The sequence below is a fragment of the Perognathus longimembris genome, chromosome 5 (genome assembly GCF_023159225.1).
Source record: "Perognathus longimembris pacificus isolate PPM17 chromosome 5, ASM2315922v1, whole genome shotgun sequence".
NCBI classification, from domain to species: domain Eukaryota; kingdom Metazoa; phylum Chordata; class Mammalia; order Rodentia; family Heteromyidae; genus Perognathus; species Perognathus longimembris.
Genome location: NC_063165.1, coordinates 84,758,298 through 84,779,611, shown reverse-complemented (window position 1 = coordinate 84,779,611; position 21,314 = coordinate 84,758,298). Strand labels below are relative to the sequence as shown.

General features: G+C 53.9%; 1 protein-coding gene, 1 long non-coding RNA gene and 1 other non-coding gene across 5 annotated transcripts; 1 reads left to right on the top strand and 2 right to left on the bottom strand.

The window, feature by feature from the left end:
- Positions 1-120: 120 nt before the first annotated feature.
- Eif4g1 (eukaryotic translation initiation factor 4 gamma 1) lies at positions 121-21,133 on the bottom strand. Of its 3 annotated transcripts, none has more exons than XM_048347253.1 (33): positions 20,996-21,133; positions 20,126-20,182; positions 19,784-19,877; positions 19,397-19,483; positions 18,138-18,314; positions 17,845-17,944; positions 16,766-16,878; positions 15,845-15,937; positions 15,570-15,636; positions 14,467-15,288; positions 14,131-14,219; positions 13,856-14,042; positions 13,631-13,764; positions 13,144-13,302; positions 12,800-12,988; positions 12,404-12,601; positions 12,064-12,210; positions 11,143-11,379; positions 10,895-10,999; positions 10,652-10,811; positions 10,115-10,215; positions 9,581-9,683; positions 8,426-8,528; positions 7,962-8,188; positions 7,704-7,822; positions 7,416-7,588; positions 5,302-5,427; positions 5,094-5,175; positions 3,843-3,941; positions 3,605-3,739; positions 3,390-3,471; positions 3,114-3,254; positions 121-752 (listed from the first exon to the last, which is right to left on the bottom strand). In XM_048347253.1, the coding sequence occupies exons 3-33, from the start codon at positions 19,841-19,843 to the stop codon at positions 568-570; spliced, it is 4,800 nt and encodes a 1,599-aa protein (XP_048203210.1). In that variant the 5' UTR covers positions 19,844-19,877; positions 20,126-20,182; positions 20,996-21,133; the 3' UTR covers positions 121-567. The 3 variants fall into 3 exon arrangements, with proteins under 3 accessions (XP_048203210.1, XP_048203211.1, XP_048203213.1); XM_048347254.1 differs by having other exon boundaries at positions 12,800-12,985; XM_048347256.1 differs by lacking the exon at positions 19,397-19,483.
- On the top strand, positions 1,443-18,791 carry LOC125352063. Its single transcript, XR_007211091.1, has 3 exons — positions 1,443-1,583; positions 3,779-3,781; positions 18,780-18,791. It is a non-coding gene; the product is annotated as an uncharacterized LOC125352063 (long non-coding RNA).
- Positions 10,510-10,585, bottom strand: LOC125352106. Its single transcript, XR_007211111.1, has one exon. It is a non-coding gene; the product is annotated as a small nucleolar RNA SNORD66 (small nucleolar RNA).
- Positions 21,134-21,314: the final 181 nt, after the last annotated feature.

Sequence of the window (21,314 nt, the reverse complement as noted above, 5' to 3'; positions counted from 1 at the left end):
CGTGCGTGTCCCCGCGGCCGCCCCCCGCTCCCCGGGGGGCTCCCCGATCCCGGCCCTCCCCACCCCACCCCCACGCCCCCCTCCTCCAGAAGGAGCGGGCCACAGAGCGCGCGGAGGCGGGAGCTTAATTGAATTCATGTTTAATAATTACAGGCACCGTGCCCCCCTTCCCCCTGCCCAGGCAGCAGCAGGGGTGGCGCAGGGGCTGGGGCATCTGCCCCCAGCAGCGAGGACGGCAGTCCCAAGAGTGATTTTCAGAAAATAAAAAAGGACCCCCCGGGGGCAGGTGGCGGCGCCCCACCCCCAAGACACACCAAATTTCAAGACTTTATATATAATATATCTCTGTGCCCGGGGGAGGAAAGGGACACCGGCGGCATCCTGGAGGGGGGGTCCCCAGGCAGCCCTAGGCCATCCTGCCTCATCAGCCACTTTATTAGCTCAGACACATCGCACTACAGGCACCCGCCGCCGCCGCCGCCGCCGCTGCTACCCCCCTGCAGTCCAGACGGCTGGCCGGGCCATCCTTGTGTCCATGGGGCTCCGAGTCCCCACCCCCACCCGCCCTCAGTTGTGGTCAGACTCTTCCTCCTCTACGTCACGAAGCCAATTGAAGAAGGTTGTGACAGACTTAAGGGCCACGCCCTTGCCCTGCTGCTCCGCGGGGTCCTTGCTGTTCTCCCAGCTGTAGAAAGCATCCTCCTTCACCACGTCCTCATCATACAGCGCATCAAAGAACGCCCTAAGCAGGTCTGCAAATCAGCAGGACAACAATTAGGGGTGACTGGGCATAGCCCGGGCCAGACTGTCCCTAGGGGTCCCTTTCAAGCGCCTACCATCTTGAAATCTGTGCCCGGCCTGCCATCTCAAGAATGACTAGGCCTCTGACAGGATACCAACCACATGACCTAAGAAACTACATAGAAATCAATCAGTGGGCCATTAAACACACACACACACCCCCAACACAACAGGCTTAGTGGCTCACACCTGTAATCCCCACCCTCAGGAGACTGAGGCAGAGGGGGAGTTTGCACACTACTTGGCCACAACAAAGCTCTGCCCAGCCTCACCAGCGTATTACCCCTCATTGTTTATGGCAGCTTCCAGCTTCTCTACTTGTGTTACACTTAATGGGCAAAGTTACATAGTCTGGGCATTCCTGAATTGAGGGAACTCACACAAGTCCCAGGTTCACCACTCACAAATGCTAAGTGTTTGAAAATTCAATGGCCCCCCTGAACAGATCCCATCTGTCCGGCCTCCCACACACATCCTTTAAAGCCAGAAACATCCTTTTGCCACCCAAAGTGAATTCGTGACTGAGCTTAACGCATCCCCTTGCTCTTTTTCCCCCACCACTGGTCACTAAGGGAGTAGGTTTGGGGCTTTGTTTTTATAATCTCCAAACTCTATCTCATTCTTCACCTTGTAGTATTAATCTTTTCAAACCTAACTTAATGCTCCTAAAAATGGAGGCAGAGTAAATGAAATGAACAAACTACTGGATCTCAACTCAGATCAGGTGAAAATCCTAAACCAGAAGCTGCCAGCCAGGACATTTCTCAGGGCACCCCACCTTAGTTAGGTCCACAGACAGTTTGTGGCTGCTTCACACAGCAGTGGCAAGCAGATTCATTCTTTCTCTGCACTGTACTTCAAAAATAGGCGATCCAGAGGACCCTTTTCCCACACATTCAAGCCCAAGGTTTTTCATCTACAGACTTTAAACTAGTTTTTCTTCTTCTTCCTGTCACAGTTAAGTATTCCAGAGTAATAATTCCAGTAATCCAGAATCTGCCTCTAGCTCCAAATACTGGTTTTGCCAGGTTGGCCATGACATTTTTTTTTTCCTGGTCCAGTACTAGGATTTGAAATCTGAGCCTGGGTGCTATCCCTGAGCTCTTTTCGCTCAAGGCTAGGAGTGATCTACCATCTTGAGCTCCAGCTCCATTTCCAGCTATTTTACTTATTTATTTTTTTTGGTGGGGTGGGGGGGGTGCGGGGGGTAAGGTAGTCAATTGGAGGTAAGCATCTCATGAATTTTCCTGCCCTCACTGGCTTTGTGTTTAGGGGATCGCAGTAGAGATCTCTAATATCAACCTCCTGAGTAGCTAAGGACTACAGATATGAACCCCTAGTGCCTGTCCCTGGCCTTGACATTTTTTATTTCAGAGACCAATTTTCACATCTGCTCCTACCATTCTGCAGTACTGTCAACCATGGGTTCCTCTCCAAGTCAGTGTGACTAAAAGCTGTCCAACTCTATTTCCTAATTATCTCTTAAATCTGCTCCCTTTCTCCCTCTCCAGTTTCCAGGGAAGCCAAACTACTAGTGTAGATCCTGCTGAATTCAGTCTTCCCCAACTGTAGCCAATAATTCCTTCATTCCAATCCCAATGTCCTTATCCTGCTTAGGTCAAAGTTCAGAACCCAATAGGGCTCGTCTAGCCAGTCCGTGACCTCAATCACAACGGTCTTCCCTCAATAGCTCCTTTCCAGCGTCCTATTCCTTCCCACTCCAGGCAGTGCACCTTCATTTTCAGAGCTCTCCTTCCCCTCTCACTGAGCTAATTCCTACCCACCACCCATCAGACCCATGCCCCAACACCCATCACTCAAAGTCAATGACTACAGCCCAGATCAGAAATTGCTGGACTTCTTTGATTATCTCAACACCTGGATGCATACCTAACTGCTGAAATAACCGCAGACATGCTCACCTAAGCCTCACTGTAGAAAAAAATGAGAATAATACCATCTATCCTAAACAACATCTGAAAAAGAAACAAGAGGCAAGGTGAGCAGAGCATTTCAGCTTTGTGCCAGGCAGAGAGGCGCATGACATCGAAAGATGCTGTACTCCATCATCTCTGGACACCTAACAGATGGCTAGGCACAAAGCGGGCAGTAAATCCACATTTGAGGCTGTGACTAACTCCTTCCACGTAGAGGCAAGGAAACAAGTGAAACAAAGGAATCAAAACCAGGGCATGGCAATTCTGCCCTCCAATGACTTCCCATCCTTGCGCTGAGCACCTTCCACGACTGCCCTCCGCTGTCTGGCATCCCCTCCACCCCGCCCGCCTCCACCCCTGCAGCCTGGCTCTTACTGGCAGGCTGTTCTAAGGTCACTATGAGGGCCTGGAGGGCATAGAGCGCTTGCAGCTCCTTCTGTGCGTCACACAGGTATTTCTGTAGCAGCCTCGCTCGCGCTTTCAGCACTGCGACGTCCACTCGGAGAGGAGTCTCAACTATGGGAAGGAAGACAGGAGAGTAAATGGAGTGACTCAAACTGAGCCTGGTTCAGGCCTAGGACTGAACCCCTCTCCCTCCATTATTCTACTGGTCCCAACTTCGTCCCTTCCCATCTCTCTGGCTTCTCTTACAGATAATTGCAGAATAGCAGACAGTTGTCATAAGGGCTCGAACTAATGTATTGGATGCTATCTGCTGTTCATTCAAGTTGGCCTGTACAAGAAACAAACAGCCCGTAAGTTGCGAATCGTATCCATCCATGCATGATGTCTCCATTCTTGTAACACCCACTTACCCCAAGAAAGAACTTTCCTTTACCCTTCCCCAACCTCCAGGAGAATTATACCTCTATCCAGTCGAACACCCGCTGGTTACCGTTGCCCTCCTTCAACAGCTTTTCCAGCTGCCTTCTGAGTTCCTCGAAAGCAAGCGTCCTCTGCCCAGGAGTTTCAGGCTCCTCTCCCAGGGTATATTCTACCTTCTGCAATCCAAAGGTCCCCCAGTCAGAAGTCAAGTGTAGGGTGTGAAAGATGAGGAGGAAATGTTCTCAAAACGTTAGGATTAACCAAACTCCAGCCTCAAACCTGCTCAGCAATGAATGCACCCACGTCCTGGCCTTCGGGTAGAAATTCCTTCCAGCTGAGCCCCGCCTCTCGCCACAGCACCCCCACCTTTTTGGGACCCTGAAAAACACAAGACACGGCAACTGTTTCTCTCTCCAAAAACCCAACATTTGCACAACAGTCATCCAACACCTGTTGTTCAATGAAAGCCCACCAGTAACTAAGGATGCTGCCCAGCTCGCCCAGACACAAACACAACCGCGCCCGGCCCGGTGCCGAGCACTCACCCAGCACACCACAGTGCCGACACAGGGTGAACCAGGCGACCTAGGAGCCTAAAGGGAAAACGTCAACCAGCTCTGTAAAACTCTCAGCACGCTACTGAAATCTGTTTTTCATCATCTCAAGTAACAAATGTTTGTTGATGGGAAAAAATGACTCGTAACAAGTGTGCCTGTTTCCTAAGTTGAGAAAATCTTAGAAGCAGAAATACCCCAATGCTAACACATACCAAAATAACAGTCTCAAGCCAAAGTTTCATTCCTCCGTGCTCCAGATAACTGAACTCTTCTGAAATTACACATCCACCTTCTAATTGCCACTAACTATCATACCCAACTTGGCTTTCTCCATTTTTCCACCTTTTATTTTATACTCATCAGCCACTAATTCACTTCCTTTTTTCTTCTGAGGTACTAGGATGTGAACTCAGTCATTTCCTTTTTTCTTTTCCTCTACCAACTTGTTTCATGACCATGTTTTACCATTGCATTCCCAACATTCAGTATATTCAATGTTCAAAGAAATACTACTCCAATGAGTAAATTAATCATGGGTCTAGGGTCTTTTGTTTTTTGTTTTTGTCAGTCCTGGGGCTTGAACTCAGGGCCTGAGCACTGTCCCTGGCTTCTTTTTGCTCAAGGCTAGCACTCTGCCACTTGAGCCACAGCGCCGCTTCTGATCATTTTCTGCATACGTGGTGCTGGGGAATCGAACCCGGGGCTTCATCTCTATGAGGCAAGCACTCTTACCACTAGGCCATATCCCCAGCCACGGGTCTAGGGTCTTATATGGTCACTGTCCTTCAACCTTGGAACAGTCTGAAGCAGACTGTTCCTCAACATTTCTATTAGGTGCCACCACAATTCTGCCATCACCAATACTCCGGGCCACCAAGGCAGAGAATGAGCCTTCACTCAGAGCCACCAGAAGCCAAATCACACAGAAGTCTGAACGCACTGCACATATGATGCGCTGGAAAGGCTCACTCACCATGCTTTTGCACAACAGACCCAGGATCTCCAGCAACAGGGAAGCAGCTTTGCCCATGGGTCTCAGTGGCTTTGTAATCTCCCTAAAAGAGAAAGTCCCAATGGAGATCAACACTACTCCACCCCTTTCCAAGCCCAGGCAATTCAACCTTCCCACCATCCATCCAGTCTTCACTTCCTTTCAATTCCACCAGGGAAGGGGGGCTTACCTGAAGAGCTCTCCCATGGGAACCCCACCTTCCTGTAGCATGGGTGTTACCAGTTCTGCCAGGTAAAGCCACACATGGGGGATGTCAATTTCCATGTCCTCAGCCAATTCCAGAGTTTCATACAGCCTGCACAGGGAATTCAAAGACAGAGCAATCTAGGGAAAATGGGTCAGGACTCACTCAACCCTGCTGGTATATTTAGCTAAGGATCAACTGTGGAACCCTTCAGAAATAGTCTAGACATGGGGTAATCTGAAAGTAAGGCCCCCTTTTCTTATCCTTAGATGGTGCACTCCCCTAAAAGTTATGTAGACCAGGACAGAAGCACACACACTGTTTTTTAAACTCAGTCTCATTAGGTAACAGGCTAGCCTTGAACTCCTAATCGTCCTGCTTTAGCATAAATGTTAGGATTACAGGCACGCCCCGCCCTCTCTCAGCGGGGAAAGGATTTTTCTTGTGCTTTAACTCGAGCCTGAGCGCTGTCCCTGAGCTTTTTCACTCAAGGATAGGGCTCTATCACTTGAACCACACTTCCACTTTGGGCCTTTGATAGTTAATTGGAGATGAGGCTCATGACCTTTCCTGCCTGGGCTGGCTTTGAACCATGATCCTCAGATCTCAGCCTCCTGAGTAGCAAGAAGTATGTGCAGACAAGCAACTGGCGCCCAGCAATATTACTTTTTCTCTTTACTTTTTTTGCTGGTCCTGGGGCTTAAACCTGGGGCCCAGGCACTGTTCTTGAGCTCCTTTTGCTCAAGGCTAGCACTCTGCCACTTGAGCTACAATGCCATTTCTGGCTTTCTCTGTGATTAACTGGAGAGAAGTCTCATGAACTTTGATGCCCAGGGCTGCGGGCGACCACGATCCTCAAATCTCAGCACCCCAAGTAGCTAGGACTACAGGCGTGAGCCACCAGAGCCCAGCTTGGAAAGATTTCTTAACATACAAAAATAATTATCACAAGAAAAAAAAAGGGTTGGGGCTGGGGATATAGCCTAGTGGCAAGAGCGCTTGCCTCGTATACATGAAGCCCTGGGTTCGATTCCCCAGCACCACATATACAGAAAACGGCCAGAAGTGGCGCTGTGGCTCAAGTGGCAGAGTGCTAGCCTTGAGCAAAAAGAAGCCAGGGACAGTGCTCAGGCCCTGAGTCCAAGGCCCAGGACTGGCAAAAAAAAAAAAAAAAAAAAAAAGGGCAAAACTTGAACTCATCCACCGACTGAAGGATTTCCATATTGCCAAAGGAAAATGATCCCCAAGCTCTTACCCATATGACCCATGCCTCCAGCCCTTTTTGCTTCAGGTGATTTTTTTCAGAGGTCTGCACTTCTGCTCAGGCAGGCCTCGGAGTGCCATCCTAACTATGCCTCTCATGTAGACGTGTACAACAAAACTAGGCTTACTTGAGATGAGGGTCTTGCTAACTTTTCGTCCAGACTAGTCTTAAACTCAAACCCTCCCATCTATGGCTTCTGGGTAGCTGGGATTAAACAGCACTCAACCCCCAACCATTTCCTTTAAGATAAACCATAAACTTCTCACCATATACAGAATCAGCTCATACCCCTAATTGAAAATGGGAAATGAAATTATCCTTCTTTAAACCATCCAGGAGGCTTTAATAGTGTAGCTCTGTGGCATAACACCAGCTATATAGCAGGTGAAAAGTCCTGGGTCCAATCCCCAACACTTAATATGGATGAGGAGAGGGCAGGAGAAAGAAAACACACTTAGGAAGTAAGAATGGAATTACCAAAATATCTAGAAAGATGGCTGCTTCACCAATACCAGAAATTAAGAAAGGAAAAGGAGAGTGAGTATGTGTATGTATACGTATTTGTTTATTTATTTGCCAGTCCTGGGGCTTGAGCTCCGGGCCTGGCACTGTCCCTGGCTTCTTTTGCTCAAGGCTAGCATCTACCACTTGAGTCACAGCGCCCCTTCCCCACCTTTTCTGTGGGGGGGAGGGGGGGGCTGAGGAATGGAACCCAGGGCTTCAGGCGTGCGAGGCAAGCCATCTGCCACACTCCCAGCCTGGAACGTGGGACCCCACCAAGGAGAAGGCGTGTGTGGGTGTGTGAACGCGAGAGGCCGCACGAAGCTGGTCATACCCTTGGTAGTACTGGGCAGTGGAGAGGTGCCCAGCGCAGAGCAGCTGGTGCAGCAGCCGCCCCATGTGCTCCCGAGCAATGGTGCTGCGCTCCAGTGTGGACTCGATGCCATGCCGCACGAAAATGAAGAGCAGGGAAGGTGAAGCCAGCTCCTGCACACACTGAACTGCCTCCTGATGGGGGACAGGGCGGAGGGGGAGCGCGGTCAGCTGCCTGGCCGCGCCTGTCAACACGGCTCCCTCCCTATCCACCTGGAAGCCGCCATCGCTCAGCCCCTGCACGGCTGACCTTCATGTCATTGAGATGGAGGTATTCCTCAATGATGGCCTTGGATTTCTTCCCCAGCTCCTCTTCAGTGAGTGCAGCCTTCGGGGGGTTTACTGGAGGCAAGGCAGCTTCTCGCTTCACTGGGGGGGAAGAACAGATCCCAGATCATGTTCAGCTCCAGGCTTTTCTTAGCAAAGAGGATCTGGAATTCCTGACACCGGGGCCAGTTAGTCAAACCAGCCCACACCCTGCTCCGCCATCCCTCTCCCAGCCTCTCACCAGTATCCCGTCCGCGGTCCTCTGTGAGGCTAGCTGCCTTGCGCAGTCCTTCAGGCTGGGAGGAACGCTCTCTACTCCGCTCCTCTACCTCCTTGCTGAAGCTGCGCTTGGTGGCAGGTGTTCTTGCGCGGTCGAGCCGGTCCCCACGGTCCCCTCCCCGTTCACTCCGCTCTAGTCGGTCTCCCCGGTCCCCGGCTTTCTCACCTCGTTCCCGGCTCAAGCTACTCCTGGAAGATAGACACATTGTTTCCCAATTGCACTCATTGTTTCTCAAATGTACCCAGTTCATACCTGCATCTGACTACCCGGGGAACTACTCAACATGCTGAGCAACAGCTAGGTCTCAATTCTTGGAACCAGGAATATGCCCCAATCTTAAAGGTAAGAGGAATTTTCCATAAGGCAAAAACAAAGCCGAATCATAGTACTTTCAGTATGAAAACCAAAACCCCTAGGAAATTTACCTCTGTACAACCCGTCGGTTATCTGTGCTTTCCGTAGGTACTGCTTGTTGAAGGGCTGAGAAGCGATTCAAGGTACTGGTAGTTGGACGAGCAGCTTCTGATGCTGAGAAAGCAAACAAACCAATTTTTAAAAAATTACTAAGCCAGGAGTTGGTGGCTCCCATCTTTAAACCTAGGTACGAAGAAGGTGGGAATCTGAGAAATCAGAGAAAGTTAGAAACCAGGCTGGGTAGAAAAGTTTGAAATGTATTGGAGCCGGTGGCTCACGTCTATAAATCCTAGCTAATCAGGAGGCTCAGTTCAGAGTAGCTCAGTTCAAAACCAGCCAAGGTAGGAAAGTCTTCCCAGGCCCTGACTTAAAAACCCTAGGACTAGCACCAAAAAAAAAAAAATGCAAACAAAAAATCCCACGTAAGCAAAATCCCAGATTGGAGGAGTGGAACTGTTGGGGACAGCTGTGCCTTTAAGAGGCCACAGCTGGCTCCAGCCTGTCCCCTCCCCTTCCGCCTTTCACAGGAAGAGAAGCCCCCCCCCCGCCCCTGGGGGTCGAGCATGTGTCTGATGGCTGGGGACCCCAGAACCAAACCCTTGGGGGGCTGGGCCTCCACCCACAAAGGAAGTCCCCTGACATCACTTGAGGGACAGCCCTTGTGACCAGTCAGGGGCCCCTCTCCTGTGCCCACGCCTTTGGGATCTATCTCTTGGCTCCTCATTTGAATAAACCAGAACGCCCGAGGCTTCTCCAGGGACCCATGCACCCGTGTCTTCCTTGGCGGGTTTGGGGCACCCTGCGACCATCGCTCCCACGTGGCCAAGAGCGATAAAGGACCACCCAGGAAGGGGTGGACAAGCCCCCCCACCCCAAGCGGAGGGGGGAAGTACAGCGAGCCTAGCAGTGGAACCTAAGATTTTGAAGACAGCTGAAGCTCTAATTATGAAAAATCTTCAAAATAAAGTGAAAGGCCCTGAGTTCAAGCCCCAGTACCAGCAAGAGAAAAAACAAAAACCCCTGTTGCTACATTCTCTTAACTTGCCAGACACTTAGCCCAGCACTAACAATGAAACCGTATGGATGGCCCCTGTACGACATAAGTGCTTCTGCTCTGGCTGCCCTCCTTGAGGGAGCTGAGATTAAATAAACAACCTAGCTCATACCTGCATCAGAGGGCTTAGCTCCTGAACCCCCACTACTGCCTTTGCCCCAGCTCAGTCGTCCTCCAGGGGCAAAACACTGGTTGTTAGAGTCAATGGAGTTAGGCTGCAGAAGGAAAGAGTAAAACCACATACATATCTGTCCTGGCCAGAGCACTTAGCCAACAACATCACACACAGCCCAGCAGCCCAGATCAGGGAACAGGCAAACTTACTCTACATCATAAAACGTCATTTACTTGTTGAATTTTCTCAACCACTTAAGTCCCATGAACAACTATTCCTGGCCCATAGGATCTACAGAAGCAGGTATGGGCTGAATTTGGTATGTATGTCAGCTTTCCCAGACCAACGTGAGCAAACATTACAAGCCGACAGCATTGTCACAATCTAATCAAGCTCTAGCAATGTAACCAGATGGTCTAGGAATAAAAACTCAGCCATTACCTCCCCAACCTTAGGGGTTAATGCTTCGTGACCCCTCTTTACCCTACAAGGGCCTCAGTACTATCACCTGTTCCAAAATCCACCTCTTACCTTTGTGATTTTGGTGAGTCGTGAGGTGTCAATGGGGCGGCTGCCTTTGCTGATGGGGACTGTGTTCCAGCCACCATCGTCCACGTGGGGAGGGCCTCGGCCTGGGACAAAAAGGGGGCATAACGAAATAACGAGTAAATCCCAGACCACCTTTTTCTTTGGCCAGCCCTGGGCCTTGGCCTCAGGGCCTGAGCACTGTCCCTGCTGGCGTCTTTGTGCTCAAGGCTAGCACTCTGCCAATTTGAGCCACACACAGCGCCACTTCTGGCCGTTTTCTGTATATGTGGTGCTGAGCAATCAAACCCAGGGCTTCATGTATACGAGGCGAGCACTCCTGCCACTAGGCCAGGTTCCCAGCCCCCAGCAGACCTTTCTTGGGTCCACTCTAAGCTCCCTTCCTCAGATCCTCAGTTCCATCATGGGGTCTCAGTGGCCCAGACACGTGGCACTAACAGGAAGTCATCAGAGGAAAGCACAACTCAGTCTCCTTCATGATACCCTCCTTTTTCCCTCCCTTAGTTTTAGCCTCAGACTCACTGATGGGGGGGCCTGGAGGACCACCCCGACGCTTATCGCTGCCCTTGGCCATGAGCTGCTGCACTTTGATGTGTTCCCGATGCTCTTCCATCTCCGCTTCCTTGTGGATCTGGTCGATGGTCTTAGGACCCTGATCCCCTCGGCGTGGCACCCAATTGCTCTGTGGAAACAGGACCGTCGTAGTTCAGACAATTTGATGGGTGTCAGAACTGAGAGCAGCGGGCCTAGGAGAAAGACCCATACCTGCCGCAGATCTAGCACATCCTGAAGCATAAAACGGATGCGAGATGAAGTCTTCTTTTCCTTAATGATTTTTTCCATCTGGTTGAAATACTGATCCATTCGGGGCTAAAAAGATGCAAAGGGATAAAGAACCTCTATTTCTTTAACACCAGCTCAGCAGTCCTAGTTCATCGGCCTAAGAAGAATGTCATCAGCAGACAGGTGCTCACCTATTTTTGCTCCCCCCCTCACCATCCCAGGAGCCGTACCTTGGCTTTGGCGAAGTCTAGGTCTTTGCCAATGGTAGTGAGCAGACGACAGAGGCACTCCAGGGACTCCTCATCGTGGTTCTTTAGTAGCTTGACCACGCAGTCATGCATGATTGCCTCTGTGAGCATCTTCAGTTTGAAGAGCTCCCCAATAAACTTGATGTTTCCTAGAGACCGCCGGCGGGCTATGTCCCGCGCCTCTTCCAGCTCTTCCTTCAGGCGGCCTCGCTCCTCTGCCTGCCGGTCACAGGGCAGGGGTCACCTCAAAAAGACACCTGCTAGCCAGGTGCAGAAGCAGCTCAAGACTTAACTCTAGCAACTTGGAAGGTGAGGATGAGGGGATCAAGATTTGAGGGCAGCCCAGACCAACAGAAAGAAAAAGAGTTAACAAGACTCCCCCTCAATCAATGGCTGCGCAGTGGTACCTATGGGGAAAGCACAACGACTGGGCAGAGTGACGCAGCACACCTATCTATTACCCCAGTGACATGAAAGAACTACAACCGGGAGGACTGCAGCTCCAGGCCAGCCTGGACATAAACCCAGATCCCACTGCAAAATAAACAACAAGGGCTAGCAGAATAGTTCAAGTGGTAGAGTGCCGCACGACCAGTGCAAAGCCCAAATGCAAGTCCCAAGTCTTTAAAAATAAAGTCACCCAGGCACATGGCTGAAATCTTTCTTCCACTCTACTATCTGGATACTCAGCCTAGAAAGCAATCATGTTCTTGGGGCCAAAATACCCATTATTACTATTTCCACCACAAATTCTAGAGTCGAGCATCAGAAACCAATCATGTCTTAAGGCACATACGCCTGAAGTTTTCACTATCCCCACCCCAAATTCTAAAGCAAGCTAAAATATCACCTGGGTCGGGATAAAGGCAGGGAGAGAGTGGAATTAACAGTAGACTTTCTCACCGTAGCAGCTTCATCCATCTCTTTTTGCTTTTTTTCAAAAACCTCATCATCATCTTTGTCTTTTTCAAACTCTTTCTGACATCGATTCAACAAGAGTTTTCGGAAGTTGACAGTCCCGGCAGGCTTTTCTGTAGTGGGCACTTTCAGCTACAGGTAAAGAAAAAAAAAATGTCACACTCAGACTAGCCAGGAACAGCCTTCCAAGTCCAACAACCTAACCTGAAGACCTCTCGCCGTGGCTCCGCCCCCTACTGGCTGCCAACAGCAAGGGCTGGAGGGGAAAGCCAAGAAGCTGCTTTGACTCCTGGAGCCATGGGAAGTTACGCTAAGAGAAACTCACCGCCATGAGACAGCGGCACATGTTGGCGTAGGCCACAGAGAAGTTGGGCTCTGAAATCGCCTTCTCAAAGATGAGGTCTATGACTCCTTTGAGGCGTTCCTCAGTATCAATGGCCAGCTGTGTCACCTGCTTCATCAGCTGCTGGAACATCTGGGGTGTCAGCTTATTCAGGATGGAACGCACCCTGCGGAACAGGTCCTGTAGGGATGAAGGGACAGAGCAGATGGAGGAACCCGGGAAGTTCTGACAAACACAAGTGGCTGGAACTGGGCAGCGCAGTAAGGCTAGGATATTACTAATAAAGAACAACAGGCACAAAAGAGTGCAACGTGAGCTTACGTTGCTGAGCTTCCGGTGTAGAAATAAGAGAGCAAAAGCAGCAGGACTTGCCAGTACCTGGGTTTTGCTGCCATCAGCATCTTCTTCCCCACGGTCCTTATCAGCTGCTGTCCGTTTGCTGCTGGGTTTCCAAGCCTTCTCCGCTTTGTTCAGTTTTATATCTTCACTCATTAACACCGTGGCGATGATCTTGCGAGGCTCTTTTCGGGGGCCCTGCTGAGAGCGCCTGGGTCCCAGGCCAGCCTGCTGAGCAGTGGAGAGGGACGAGTGAGGGCGGCAGAGCCAGTGAGCGCATGGAACCTCACTGTCACCCAGTTTGTCTTCAAGGCATACTTGTCCCCACCCACCACCAAGACCCCCCCCCCTCTTATCCACCTACCCCTCCATCAAATCCCACTCACCGGCCCTCGGGGAAGCTCCCCACCTGGCCCACCCCTTGGGGGCCCACGGCTGCTAATGATTGGTCGGCCAAGGTTGGCAAAGGATGGAGTGAAGTCTGGGCCACAATTCGTGCCAGGTAGTCTGGAGGGATCCAGTGGCCGCAAAGGTGTTTTATTGGCCTGTAAAGAACACATGCATATATCTTAGAAGCAGGCTACATCTACTGACTCTTCTGTTGTTTTTTTTGCCAGTCCTGGGCCTTGGACTCAGGGCCTGAGCACTGTCCCTGGCTTCTTTTTGCTCAAGGCTAGCACTCTGCCTCTTGAGCCACAGCGCCACTTCTGGCCATTTTCTGTATATGTGGTGCTGGGGAATTGAACCCAGGGCCTCATGTATAGGAGGCAAGCACTCTTGCCACTAGGCCACATTCCCAGCCCTGACTCTTCTTTCTGGACCTTGGGTTCTTCCACAGCCCAAATTTACCCTCCTTCCCCCAAAACCACTAACCTTATCCAGCACCACATCAGTGATATGAGGCAAGCCCTCTGGCTTCTGCATACTGGCAAAGATGAACTGGAAGCCAAGCAGGAACTCCCGGTCATAACGCTTCTTCTCCTCAAGGTTTAGTGGCTTCCACTGATCTGAAAGAGAAGGTGCTTCAGTCACACCCATCTCCTGGGGTCTTGGCATGATGCTCAACCATTTTTTTTTTTAACCATTCTTTCAGCATACCTGACTTATATTCATACTTCTGCTCGCTGGGCTGGATATTCTCAGCATTCTGAATTTTGTCTTCCTTGGAGTCCCAGGTCTCTTCTGCTTCTTCAGGCCGTGGGGGCACACTGTTTCCCTCAGGCTCTGGGCCTGGGTTGTTGCCTGCAGGAGGCTGGTTCTCCACCTCTGGTACTGCTGGGTTCTCCTATAACCATACAACATCAGTTGTGGTTGCATCATGGCTACTGCCCATACCCAAACTCTGTCCTCTGACCTACTTCTTACTCCCTTACCTCCTTGAAGGCATCTAGAAGGTCTCCCACGGCCTCCTTCTTATTTAGCTCCTTAATTTTCCGTCTTCTCTTTGGCACAGATACTGCCACTAAGAAAGAAAAGAGGGGAAAAGAAAAAGAAAGGAATGATTCGAGGAATATCCCTAAAAGGAAAGATGCAAAGCAGCCAGAGCACAGTACTTAAAAAGTAAAAACGTACAGTACAGCCTAAAAAGCCCTCCCTCTAGCTCTTAGGTTTCACTACAGAAGGGATTCCACAGCCCAGAGGCAAATCAAACTGCGAGATCATCACTGAAGAGGAGCCCAGCTCCTCGTCACCATCCAGCCACACGTCACCTTGGATGGATGCTGCTGCTTCCAAATTCTGGGATGAGTGGGATGAGACGGGGGTGCTTTCCGAGGGGAGTTCCTCTTCTCCCTTCTCATTCTCCACTTCAGCTCCTTCTTCCTCCTCCTCCTCTTCCTCTTCCTCCTCTTCCTCTATTTCCTCCTCCTGGGCAGGGGAAGTAGCTGGAGGAACTGGAGTGCCAGAGAGGACGGTGGGGGGATCCACGGACGCGACGACCTCCTTGGCCTGTTCCTCGGGCTCACTGACTGGGCTTAAGTCCAGAGCTGGTGGCGAGGGGGCTCCATTGAGCAGTTCCTCAGGTTGGGCAGTCGGAGCAATAAGCACAGGGGACTCAGAAGGACACACAGCAAGAGGGTGAGGGGCAAGCTCTGGGCTTGACTCCGCCTCTGGTTCCAGATCCTCAGATGGGACCATGCCATTAGGCTCATGAATTTCCATCTTGCGAGGTGCCAGAGGGGTAGGAACCTGGAGAGGACTGGAAGAGAACTCAGGTTCTGGAATTGGTTTGCTGAGTGTCACTTCTACTTCCAGTATGGGTTCAGCAAGAGTGGGTTCTGGAGAGAGGCAATATGGCTCCCCAGTTTCACGAGAGATGGGGGTTGATTCTTCTACAGACATCTGTATCATCCCCGTTGTCAAAGTGTCCCCAGGAATAGAGAGGACTCCGAGATTAGGCTCAGACCCCGGTTCTAAGATTGGGGGTGGTGATGGGGTTGGAGAAGGTGATGAAGGCTGGGATTCTGAAGGGCTGTGCTCCGGGCCAGACAGCCCTGGCCGGCCCCCAATGACTGTTCCCTGTGACCGGTCATCTGTACCACAGGAAAGAAGAGTAAGTACCCAAAGGCAAACCCTTCACTGCTGCTACTCCTCCCCCCTCCCCCTTGAAGCCAAGGCACTCCCAAATTTAATGCCCCCACTCCCAACCTCCTCCCACCAAAGCTATTTTCCCTTTTCCATCCAAAACCCAGTCCAGCCTCAAATCCATGGAACCGAAGTCATTTTTCTCCAGCACGCAGTTCAATATCACCCCACCTTCCTGAGCTTTAAATCAAATTTCCCCGTAGAAGTTCTGTCGTACTGGCTTTCTTACCTGGCCGGACAATGACAGCAACCTGGGGCGTCTCCCCATTCGGTTGAGGCTCCAGACCACCTCCCGTCTGCAGGACACAAAGGGTTATTATTACTACTCAGCTTGCACGGGAGGGTCCCACACCCCTTCTTTACTAGTCATTTCTACTTTAGCGCTCTGCCTAGAAATCCTGGAAAGCAGGGAAATCCCTTAGATGAAGGGAAAAGACCTAGGGAGATGGGAATCCTGGGCAACATAGCCATCCCAAACAAGGCAGGGTCCAGAGGAGCCGGTACCTGTGGAGGGGTGGGTGTGGAGGCGGTACGAGCCCCAGACATGATCTCCTCCGTGATATCCTTCCCTCCTTGGTTTGGATCTCGAATTCGAATCTGGGGAAAGAAAACTATGGGATGAGTGGGAAGGAGGAGCCCACCTCTCCACCTTGCCTCACTCCTAACACTCTGGGCCAACCCCCCACCCCCTACTGGGAAGCAGGTGGGTGGGTGCCAGAAACCCCATGAGTTCTGTCAACCCATCAGGCTGCTCTTGTAGTCCCTACCCTAGCCCCCACCCTTCAAGAGACCCTTGACCTCACAGAGCAAATCTGTACATCACAATGCCCCTCCCTCCCTGCCCTCGGCCCCACTAGCAGTCCCCAGGTCCGTGGCTGCACTCCCCCGGGGCCAAGGACCCCCCTCTAGCACCCAGCCGGCTGATTTGTGGCCTCACTTGTGGCTGGCCGGTCTGATCTCTGGGGGCAGGGCCCAGATCCAGTGGGCGGAGCCAGGGTGACTCAGCGGCTTCCCCAGCCCTGGCACCCTATTCTGGGCACCACGCCCAAGGCTTGAGGACTGAGCAGAGGCGGAGGCCTCCTGAGCTTCCAGGACTAGGGGTGGAGGGGGTGGAGCCACGGGAAACAAACCATTTCCACGGCAAGCCACCAGAAACCCAAAACCAAGCAGAGCTCTCATGAATCCCCCAGAGCCCAGTTCTCTTGGTAATTACCCTGCTGGCCATTTCAGGCTTCCCGTGAGCTGCTTCCGCACTGAAATCTTAGGATCGTACCAGTGACCCCAATAATCCAGACTCCATTCTCTACCTACTCTCATCTATGAAGATCTGCAAGTCTGGCTCCTAAAGGCACGTTGCCCCACCCACGCCAGATCGATCTGAATTCTCCCACTCCGGACGTCCCAGAGCCCCTTGCTGCTACTCACTGTTTTACGCTCCCTCTTAGGAGCAATCTGGGGTGGCTGGTTCATCAAAACAGGGGCAGGGGCCACGCCAGCAGGAAACTGCTGCACACCTTGGGCTGGGTAGTAGGCGCCGGCTTTGGGGGAGGGAAGACGGAAAGGAAGATTGGTGGCAGCGTCAGGGCCCAACCATAATACTAATAGCTGCGTGAACGCCTCCCACCTCAGAACCTCTCATCACACACAGCCAGCCCCTGGCCCTGCCCCGTCGTCCTCCTCCTCCAGGGAATTAGATGTCTGTCAAAGCTGGAGAACCAGTCTGAACTGCGTTTACAAGCATTCCTGACACTTACACACACACACCTAGTGGGCAGGCACCCCTGCCCACCACCCCAGCCAGTAGGATGGCTTGCATCTGTCTCTGACCCCACAGGGCACCCGTACACACCCACCCTCTCCCAGCAGCAAGCGCGTCTACCTTCCAACCCCAAACACGATCAGCTCTTGGGGCCGGGAATGGGAAAAAAATCTGCCAACACTGATCCACTCAAAATCTAGCCCTTCTCAAGGGGCAAAGAAACAAAATGTAACACTATGAACTGGGCCCACGATAAAGAAAAACGAATCCCTAAAGCAATTATCTACAAAATGGAATGCATTTGTATTCCTGTCCACAATTTACACTTGTTTCGGACAAGTGCCACAAATGGCACCTGCTTGAATCACGCATCCATATACACAAAACCATACCTGTATTGGATCCATGCTCAATTTTTTTTTTTTCTGATAGGACTACATCTCCCAAACACAAATTACATTCCCCAACCGCGGAAGAGATACCATAGGGAAAAGGCCACTCACTCCCAAGCTGGAACTCAAACTGGAACCTGATCCTACATTTCTTGTGTGGGGAGGACTCCAGGTCTCTTGGCAGAAGAGCCAATCTTCTCCCCCACCAACGCCAGTTAAATATGACGCGCCAATCCCTACCACCTATTCACCCTATCGTGTGTAGACCAAAAGCCACGCCTAGAAAGCAGATCACCGTCGGTGTAGATGTTTCTGGGTTGCACTCCCGCCTGTGACTCCCTCCCCCTGCTTACCGTAGGTCCCAAACTCAGTAGGGCCTGCACCCGGGTAGAAGCCTGGGGCTCCTGGCTGCACAGGGTACTGCTGTGTCGGGACAACATAGGTGGAGCGCCCCTGCTGGGTGTGGGGAGAGAAGGCAAGAGGAGGAGTTGAGGATAGCTATGAAAACCGGACCAGTCCACAAGGGCAAAGCAGGGCAAGAGGCGTGAGCGTGGGCCAGAAGGAAGCCTCGCTTCTGGAGAAGAGGTGGGACAGGAGGGAGAAGACTGGGGCGCGAGGGGTCACGGCTTACAGCCCCCGGCCTCACCTGTCCGGGGATATAGTAGGCCCCCTGGGAGGCTGAGTAGGAGATCTGGGACGGGATCATCATTACTTGGGATCCAGCAGGGTAGACATGGGCAGCTGGGCCGGGACGGGCGGGGGCTGCACTCTGCACTCGGGAGGCTGCACTGCTGGGGGGCTGGGCCCGGCTAGGGTAGAAATGCTGTCAGGAGGGAGGGAGGAAGGCAGTTGGCATCAGGAAAGTAAGGTGACAGCAAAATCAACACTGAACAATGTCTCTACAGCCTGGAACTACTACTGCGGGCTTCTAACGATGGAGACCGATGCTTCTAAGACCCACCCGAATCACGGTTACGTGGCCTCTTGTGCCCTCACCTACACCCCCAGACCTCAGGTGCACAATTCGGGTCCTGCGTATATCTGCTCTCTCACGGCCATGCACTCACCACCATTTCCACTAGTCACTTCACCATTTCACCCATCTGCAGAGGATTCCTAACACCCAGATGCCCCAGGCCTATGTAAGGCCTTGTCAGGCGATCACTCCCCAGCATGCACTGCTCCACCTAAGGCACCGGAAGCTAGCTGCTAACATGCAACTATCTCCCAATTCCCAGATACGCTTCAAAAGTTCATACCTAACATGCATCACGGCCTCAAACTGAAGACTTAAACAGCAAACAAGTGCCCACCCAGAAGACCCCTAATCTCTGTCTAGCCCCCGATTAGGGTGGTAGGGGTGAGAACAGGAAGTGGTCCAAGATCAGAAAAAAGCATTACCTGCAGAGACCTGAATCCTCCCTGAGAGCAAATGGGGACAGGAAAGAAGAGAATTACCCCCAAGGTGATAAGGGTTGAGGGATGAGGCAGGACAAGTGTTCCCCCACGTAGGAAGGACGTAGCCAACAGAGAAAAGCAAAAAACATCTGGAACGCCCGCTCATCTCACCACCACAGCCCAAAGAGAAGACAGGGAAATGGAGTAATGGCAACCTCCCAGAGTAAAAGGAAGAACTATAAGACAACAAGAGTTGGCCGGCAGCAGGGCCCATAGCAAGGTCCTCAACTGTCAAAGGTGGGCCATCCTCACGGGCTCCCCAAGAGACCCAGGCACCACACAGAAGCACTGACAGCACAAACTGCGGAGCCGCAGGTAAGAACAGAGCAACAGTCAGGAAATTGGGGCCAGGCCCCCGGCCTCATGGTTTCCATCCTAGGTCCAAACTGACAGAGCTTTCCACAGTTCCCACCCAGGCCCCCTGCTCCCCTCCCCACAGCCCCTCACCTGGCGGGGCTGAGAAGGCGTGTTCATTTGTGTCGCTTGTGGCGTACTGAACACCACCGGTGCAGTCTGCCCCGGGGGAAACGCTGGCTGAAGGGGGGGGGGGGGAGACCAGAGTTCAGCAAGAGGGGAAGCCCCCGGGTGGGGCCAAAACCCAAGCTGGTGAAATAAGGGGAGCAGATCTACAGCAAGAGCCTCCTCAGCCCACAGGCCCCCTCCCCGGACAGCCCCCAGGGAGAGCCAGGAGCCCTGTCTCAATTTGGCAGCACGCAGCTGCACTTTGCCCTGACACAGATGGGGGTGGGAAAATCCAGAGGTTGGAACCTGTTCCTGACGGCGGCCTGCCTGGTCTCCCCCACCCCCACCCAGTCCTAATTCCTCCCTAATTACCTGTGGGAGTCCAGGGGATGGGGCAGGTGGGGGGCCTGTGGGCTGTGGAGCTTTGTTCATTTCATTTGGTGCCACATCAGGGTCCCCCCAGCACCTGTTGGGAAACAGCGGAACTCGGAAAGGCGAAGGAACCCCGGCTTAAGGCAAGTGGGCCGGGGGGAAGGAAGGAAGGATCGAAGCGAGGGCCGGGTCCCCACACGGGGCCCGGGAGGTGGTGCCAAGGGAACGCAGGAGCCGAGAAGATTCAGCCGGTGTCCCCACCAACAAACGCATCGTCAAGCCCGCATCGCCTCCAGTCGCTCCCCTCCCTCTCCCGCCTGCTGAAGCGGCCCCCTCACTCACCCCCTCGGTTAAGAATAAGTCCACGGTGCGGCCTACAGGTTCTGGGCATCCGAGGGCCTGGGTTGGGAGGTGAGGGGTATCAACCTGGCTCCGCGGGGCCCAAGACCAACCAGACCGGAAATTCCAGGTCTCGCTGGCACCAGGCTCCCAGATCGCAAACGAAGCGGGCGGCTTTCGGCCGTGGCGTCCCCACCCCCCCTCCACCCGGGGACACCGGGTTCGGGGCCCGGCCCAGGGGCACCCCGCGCGGGGCCCGAGGCGCGGCCCGCCGCCGCCCTCGAGCGTAGGCCGGGCAGGGCGGGACGGAAGGCTCGCGCAGGCCCGGCGGGCGGGCGGGCGGGCGGGCGGCGGCCGCGGAGCAGCCGGCTCCCGGCGAGCGGGGGTCGGCCCGGAGGGCGGGCGGGGCCGGGGGCTCCTCCCTTGCTCGCCGCCGCCACCTCCCGCCCCGACGCCCTCCCCGCGCGGCGCCGGCCAGTGCCAAAGAACAACGTGTCACTTCCCGGCGGCCCGGCCCGGCCGCGGAGGGGGAGGGGGCGGCGGGCCGGCGGGCGCCGCGTCCGCGCCGCGGGCCGCGGGCCGCGGGCCGCGGGGCCCGGGCCGGGGCATCGCGCCGCCCGGGAGCCCGGCGCCCTCCCCGCCCGCGGGGCCGGCGCGCCGCGGCCCCGCGCTCCCCCGCCCCCACCCGGGCCGGGGCCCGGCCCGGCACACGTGGGCCGGGGATCGGGGCCTGGCGGGCCGGGGCCCGGGCTCGGGCCTCGGGGCCGGGCCGCCGGGGCGGCGGCGCAGGGCGGCGGGTCCCGGCTCGGATGGCGGCGGATGCGGGGGGAGGAGGTGGGGGGGCCGGGTCGAGCCCGGACATGGCGGCTTTACCTTCAGTCTCCTTCAGTCCGCGCGGCCGAGCCCCACGCAGCCGCACAGACGTAGTCCACAACCATTTCCGGCTCCCCGCACGGATCCCGCTCGGCGGCCACCGCTTCTCCGCAGGCGCAGCCGGCGCCCCCACGTGACCGGCGCAGGGGGCGGAGCCGCGCCGCGCTCCCGGCGCCCGGGAGCACATGGGATTCGCTCCGCCCCGTCACGTGCCCGGCGCGGCCCCGCCCCCGCCCGCGCCCCCGCCCGGGCCCGAGAACGCCCCGCGAGCGCCGACCTCGCCCCGCCGCCGGGCCGCCGGGCCCCGGGCGGGCGGCCG